Source organism: Hetaerina americana, unplaced genomic scaffold (assembly GCF_022747635.1).
Source record: "Hetaerina americana unplaced genomic scaffold, ioHetAmer1.1.p SCAF_2, whole genome shotgun sequence".
In the NCBI taxonomy this organism is placed as follows: Eukaryota; Metazoa; Arthropoda; class Insecta; order Odonata; family Calopterygidae; genus Hetaerina; species Hetaerina americana.
The window spans coordinates 82038489-82045958 of NW_027286763.1; the positions used below are offsets into that span (position 1 = coordinate 82038489).

Consider the following 7470-nt stretch of genomic DNA (forward strand, 5'->3'; position numbering starts at 1 on the left):
TTTTTCAGTGATTCGCCGGTCATTTCAAATCAAATCTTCGACGAGTTTGCAATGTTCATCGTCTGTGGCAGTGATCGGAAGTCTGCTGCGTGTTTCATCAACAATTATGGCTTTCCAGGGCTCACAACCACGAAATTTTACTATCCATTGATTTACAGTAGACCTACCTATCAACAGCATCATCACCATAAACAGCCTTTAAACGATGATGGATCTCAGTAGCAGTCACTTTTCCAGCAGTTAAAAATTTGATAACAGCATACTGTTTAACTTGCGTTGACATAGCACTAGAACACGTCTCCATACTTCCACTTCTCAAAATACACAATGAATGTATCGACCTCAAACCTGTGCATGCGTGTTGAGGGGGAATGTTACTTCCACAGGCCACCTGGAGTGCTTCTGAAGGTCATTTTGTTTGGGTTCCACAAGCATGTTTTTTCAAAATATTATTTCTTATTTATTCAGTGAGTCAATCAATCAATAAAAAATTCGTACAATTTTTCTTAGAAAATAATTTTTGGCTCCAGCATATTCATAAATACTACTTTTGCCATGTATAACTTGAATGAGGAGAACAGGAGCAATGCTCTTTCTCCTGATTTGAGCATCCCTCTGGAGTAAAGGTAAGATGATTCATTATAATCAATTATACTGACCGCCAGTTTTAGAGCCAACTGAAATTGTTTTTCTTCAAGCAAATTATGTATTTGACGAGACACTGACACAGCCTGCAGGCACCACACTTGAGTTCCAGATGAAACAAATAGCTTCCCTTGTCGTACGGAATGAATCAATTGTGGTCTCTGAAGTTGAATTGACTGAATGTGTAGGTATGGGTCAACTGACCTAACTTCCACTGTGTCATTTACAATCCCAAGGAGGTATGGATCGTCGTGAGCTAGAGACAGGAAGAAAATCCATAAAACCAAATCATTCATCAGAAATTTATTTTCCATTATTATGTATTTTTTTGCAATTGGTATACATACTTCAAAGCTTATGAGAGACAGTTTTGGAATGAAAAAAATTAACTCACAAATAATTTGAAAAATTTTGTAGAAACTGTAGGTATTCCGGAGGTCAAAATATTCCCAGATGCCCTTCTCTGATATTATATTCACTGATTCTACCAAAACAAATTTATGACTGAAAATGTTTGTCTACTTAAACAAACTATATGCAGCTGTTTACATCACACATTTGACTTTCTACTTTTAATCAAATCAAGAAATGAATGCTTGTTTACATTGAACTATACGAACATTCTTAAAATATTGGACCCTAAAAATTATCCACCAAAAACTGGCTATCTCATGAGTACCTTACATGCTGTCAAATCTCAGGGTAATATACATACATATATTTGATATGTGGCTCATTTTGGAAAGCAATCAGTCAACTTACAAGTCCTCAAAAGTCATAAGTATAATATAAATCTCTTAAATCACCATAAATCATAAGCAGAGAAATGATAGGTACTGTAACAGATAACAAATATAGAATGTACACAGGAGCTAACAAAAAGATAATGACTGACAGCTTTAAAAAACAGGCCACTGGTTGTCAATTATTATATAAATAAAAAATATAAATTTTTATTATTTTTAGACAACGTTTAAATAAAGACTTAGCATGGAAATGCACCTTTAGTACAAAAACTAGTTCTACAGGTGTTATAAAATATAATAAATGCTATTGCTTTTTACATCTTTACCAACATTTTTGCAAAAGTGAAAAAGCACACAATACCATATTTACATGTACCATAGGTTATATTTACCAATGTGAGCTGGCACATCGGACCACTTGATTGGAAATTTCTGAGCAGGAGTTCCTTTTGTGTCCATCAATATGGTTTGAGAGTCTTTCCCCAAAGCAAGGGAATCATCTGACAGTCTTGTTATGCTTGGCTTAAGATTTTTCCCAGTTGGAAATAAATCTTTCTGCTCACCAGTTATCTATAAATTAAAAATAAACATCCTATAATTTATTAAATATTGATGAACCAACTTATGAAGTCATTTGTACCTTCCGGAGCATGCGGGTGAATATATATGTAAGTAGTCTCATGATTTCTGAGTGATGGAAGAATGTACAGATACCTAGCCTGGGTATCGATCGGTCTAATCACACTAATAACAGTAATAAATTCCCCTCTTTTATCTGACAAATATGCAACATATTGACATGGTCAACAAATGAATTTATGTAACTCAATGGAATCAATTCATTATGAATTTACCAACAAATACCTGGTTATTTTCCATTTGAGGAAAAAAAATGTTGCAATACTTAGCATTTATGACAATGGTTTTGCCATAATATGCCTTCATCAACTAAAGATGATTGGAACAATTTTTTCTGACAAATATTAAAAAACCATAAACATAGTAATCAATCCGAAGTTCGGTTTGGTAGGTGATGATAGAGTTCACCCAGTACTAAGCCCGACGGCGTGTGAAATTCACACATCAGGGTAGGGGGGCCAGTTCCTTTCCCTGTGCCAGTTATGGTTTCCCAAAAAGATCTGATACCCGAAAAATCATATAGCTTGGGTGGAGCTGCAGGTGCTCAGAGTGTCTTGCCGAGGAATTGAACCAGGGACCCTCCAGTCAGTAGTCCAGTGCTCTACCCCCAGGACTACCACCACCCATACACGTATAAAAAATAAATATATGTGTGTGTGTTTTATATCTAACAAATATAATCTTCTACATAATAAAATATTTTATCTTCACCCAATTTACACAACATAATCCAAAATCAGGGTCATTAGCAGTAAAAATTGTAGGCATATAAAGCAGACTTGGTAAGTGACACAATAATGATTCTTCATCATTCATAGCGGTCAACTATGTGCTAACAGAATAAGAATCCAATACAAAAGGTATCAATAATACAAGAATAGTGGCAATATAAATAAATTAAAATACAAGTAAAATGGAAAATCTTCACTACAATCTAATAATCAGTATTCCAGATATTCTTCCATTGGATAGAAAGCTTGTTATGTATGATATTTCTTACTTCTTTTTTTTAGGTTTTACATTAATTAAGGTTTTTTTAAGCTTCTAAAGTTAATAAGTTGAATTTTAAGTTTTTGGCAAACTTTTAACTTTCTATTAGTATCATTTTCATTTAAATTTCTTACTTGAATATTAAATGGCAAACTCAAGATAAAGGAAGATTTGATTTGAGACATAATTAATTCAATTATTTGCCACCATTATTTCAGTATCATAGGTTGATATACACCTGGTTGATCCCAGAATAGAAATACAAGCAAACTCAGAGAAGTTCAGAATAAGTATTCAAATTCAAAAGTTTAAGCCTTCGGACTTTGAAAATAGATAGTACTGTGTTTCTATTTCACATTTGAAAAGATTAAGGATTCTATTAGTAAAGATTAGTTTCAATTAGTAACTGCATGCGTGAGTTGAATAAAGTAGAGGCATGCAGTATCTTACAGAGAAGATGTATGAGCTTATGTCCTTAAAGCAAATGCTAGAAACTTTTATTGGTAACCTAGGTAATGCTTTCTTAAATTAGCTTTTAACTGAACATTGAGAGACTTGAGATAAGCATTACATATTCAAGCTAGTTTTATTTCAGGTCAAATTTTAACTTAACTCGGTTAATGATTTGGAAATAACTTTATTGAGGTTTTTTAAAAAAAACTTCCCTGCCCTCTCTCAAATTCTGCTAATAATAAATCATCCTCAATTCAATTTAGAGGGTATATAGTTGCCTAGTAGCATAAAAGCCTAAAAGAAAGCAGTTAGGATTACAACCAGCTCTGGCCATCGAGATCACTGCTGTCCATTATTTATCAGGCTAAGAGAGATGACAGTCTTTAAAATATATTTTCCAGGGTTTAATTAAGAGAGAGATAATGTAAATAACTTCGTACTAAGAGAAAATATACACAGCAATATCCATAATACATGGGCAAGAAATATGTTGGACATTACCCAATGCATATAGCGCAAAATCTTCAACCTGTCGGATAACCTTGTCTTAACATTTTATACCAAACTTCCCCATACTGTAAGACTGATTTTCTGTAATAGATTCAAAAATGTAATTGTCTTGAGTTGATTTCTAAACCCTTGTATTCTTTATGTGAATATTTTGAACTTGATTTTTAAAGCGTGAAATTATAATGCATGTGTCTCTTCATCATGGCAATGAATGTATGTATGCAGGTATATGCCTTTATTTTGACATCTACAGTGGCAAGTGCTGCTCTTCAATGAATAAAGATTATTACTATTATTCGTTGTGGCCTCTATCTATGTACATGGTCACCAGAAATTCTCCTCCATGGAACTCACCTACCAGACAACAGGAATGGACATAATGGTTAATTAATCAGTCAACAAGATTGTGAATGAAACTGTTGTTAAGACTTAAATGCCATTGGACCATGAAGGCATCATGCTTCAAGATTCCACCTTGCAGAAGACAATGGTTTTATTGGAATCCTGTTAAACATCAATAGCCAGAGAAACCCATATCACTGAGAGGGTTAAACCTGAAAGTTTTCAGTCTCTACAAAAGTGTTCAGTCACTTTAAATGATCAATGTACCACATGTGTGAGTTTCATTAAACTTATTTTTACCATTACGATTATGCCACTATCCCATATGTAAGAGCTGAAAGGGTCTCATCAGTGAGAAGCCAAACATTTTGGGAGTTTTGAGTGACAGTAAATCCCAAAGTCATTGCAAACCTATATAATTGATTGACCATCCTTGGGTGGGGAGGGATTGAAGCGGCTAGTGCACTGGCTTCCAATCTCAAAATCCAGGGTTTAAATTCTGGCGGTGACAGAATTTTTTCAATGGTACCATGATCCTTACATGGGAACCATGCGGAGAGCACTTCAGGTAAAATATCCTTCCCAATAGATGGAACATGAAATTGTGGATTGCTTCTCTGAATATTTCGTTTAAAGAAGGCTAATACTGATGTTGGGTTTCTCTCCACCCTTACTCTATTCCATGAAAATCCTACTTCTACCCAATGGTATGAAGAACCTGACCTGTTGACTCTCTTCCCTGATAAATACCACAGTACCAACTCGAATTTCCTTTGAGCCAACTGCTTGGCATAGACTTTTATTTTCAAGGAGATCCTTGAAAAAAAAAGATCTTGAAGAGCAGATATTTCGGGGAGGGAAATCAATAATACCATGGCAGTGTAAAACCTGTCCATAGCTAATAATTAACATAAAACTTCAGCTAACAAGGCGAGAGCTATTCGCTTCATCATAAATATGTTGAGACTAAGAATTAGGTCCATTAATATGTCCAGTGAATATTATCACATTTCCCAATCAAGCATCGTACTCTCAGTTGCCAACAGGCTACTTGAAATGGTCCAGCAGTGGTCTCTAATGAGAAAGATCAAGATATCAAAAATACATGCACATTAGTGCATACAGGGTCGCACCCAAAAGTGGTAGACCTGATTTTCTCTGGCGCGAACGTGGAGGGGGGTCTGCCTGGCAGGGTAAGGTGGAGGGGGCTCTTAGCAACAGACCGACACCAACCTCAGTCGCCTGCGGGCTGTCGTTGAGTGAAGACACCGTTTTTAGTGAAGCAAGTTTTTTTATGTTTGGACTCGATAAAGGCCGTTCAAGAGGCTTCGACGAGGGTCATCAACGGCATCCCCAAAGAAAATTTCCAGTGGGCGAACGGGGAATGGGAGCAACGTTATACTAAGTGTGTAGCAACTCAAGGAGGATGCTTTGAAGATTGTTAAGTCAATGTAAGTATATCGTCAATAAAATTCTTGTAAAAAAATCAGTCCTACCACTTTTGGGTGCGACCCTGTATACATTGGGATGTGGTAGTGCATACTGCACTTGAAGGGCTGTTTGTAAATGCCCAATTATGAATGAGCAACCAACTCAAACATCCACCACTACCAGAAGTACAGTCCAGAAGACAACACCCTGTTTAAGAGAACCAATTTGGATGGACACTACACTGATCTAATCTCAATACCTAAGCAAAATGAGAATTATCCATTTCATTAAAACTAACAATCCAAATAATTACATCAACATTTCTTGGGACCATTAGAACCCCAATGAGGAGAGACATTAAAGCCATTATATCTTAAGTCTCATAGACATGGTAGACTGGTGGGTAGATTACTGGGCTACTGACCATAGGACCTCTGTCAGATTTCTGATGATACCTCTAAATCTTTCAGGCCTCCTGTAATACGTTTCTAAAAATGATGACCATTAGTGTAAGTTAAGCTTAAGGATTGTGTTATTAGGATGTCATAATTACCTGCAATAAGCAATATTCTCCTTTAAATCCTATACAAATAGTTTCCTCACACCAAACTAGAGACTTTGGAATGTCAGGTAAGCAGAGATCTTCTCTGAGATCATTAAATGTGCCATTTTTCCAATAAAATAATTGTAACTTTCTTTTGACAGCAACACATAACCTCACTGTGACGGCCGTCTCACCGGTAAGGGATTGACATCTCTGAAAAAAAAATCTTTTCCAGTAAAATTTGTATTTCTATTGTAACTGTAACCACAGATAAATCATGGCTTATTCACCTTGATATCAAGAGAAAAAATAGATGCCCCTTTCGTTCTTTGTATAGTACTTATAAGAGAAAAATTGATCGTTGTGATATCGTGGACCGATATGACATTGTCTATAAAGGAAAAAACAAGGACAATCAACAAAAACAATGGATTTTCGATATTATTAGTGAGACATCAGAGCTGTTGGAATATAATTAAAATCATGGGCCACACCTGACAGACTGATTAGGAGTTGATACTCTGGCACCACTGCCATTTGCTGAATCGGCTTCTTTGAAAACATTTTGTGATAGCCCAGCAACTGGACGTCATTTTTCCTTTCCCCAAGCCGGCATGATACACTGTACATTAACAAATGTCCGATACTTGTACCCACCAGTAACTTGTCATCTGAAACAAATTTACAGTTGTCATTAGGCAAACTCAGTTTACGATCAAGTACCGTGGAGACTCCAGCAAGACTCACCGTACGCCGCAATTGAATCTATTTGTAACTTGAGTTTTAACAACTGGTTGGCTTCGTAGGCATCGTGCATTTTGAAAAATTATTTTCTTCTGACTAGTAATAGAAGTATGAAACGGGAGTTTCGACTAAATTGCAGGATTACGAGCAACACATGAAAGTATCACTTCAACGAATATGCAGCATTGGATGCTCTCTCGCCATTTCTTCTCTTCCCGATGTCTTTATACAATACGCAGCATTGCGCGAGTCTTGTATGCCGAGTGTCTCGTGACCTGATATCTCTCGCTCCTTTACCTCCTCCACTATTACATTACTGTCATTCTATGCCAATAGGGAGATTTGCTTCAGTATTCATTCAGCTGTATTTTTCGTTTGTCAAATCAAACAAGTGAAAATCGTATAAAAATGCCATGTATGTTGTAT

At 36.0% G+C, this 7470-nt stretch overlaps 2 protein-coding genes across 2 annotated transcripts in view; one reads left to right on the forward strand and one right to left on the reverse strand.

Annotated features, from left to right (window-relative positions):
• Vps39 (vacuolar protein sorting 39) overlaps window positions 1-7409 on the reverse strand; it is a 28522-nt gene extending 21113 nt beyond the window's left edge. Inside the window, exons 1-6 of the mRNA XM_071585467.1 lie at window positions 7048-7409; window positions 6795-6971; window positions 6591-6691; window positions 6310-6513; window positions 1784-1961; window positions 660-901 (exon numbers count right to left, since the gene is read on the reverse strand). Coding sequence (XP_071441568.1) covers window positions 660-901; window positions 1784-1961; window positions 6310-6513; window positions 6591-6691; window positions 6795-6971; window positions 7048-7117 — 972 coding nt within the window. The 5' untranslated portion in view covers window positions 7118-7409. The remainder of the gene's footprint in view (window positions 1-659; window positions 902-1783; window positions 1962-6309; window positions 6514-6590; window positions 6692-6794; window positions 6972-7047) is intronic.
• The window catches only part of Ak2 (Adenylate kinase 2), a 177488-nt gene that overhangs the window by 78393 nt on the left and 91625 nt on the right, over window positions 1-7470 (forward strand). The window lies entirely within an intron of this gene.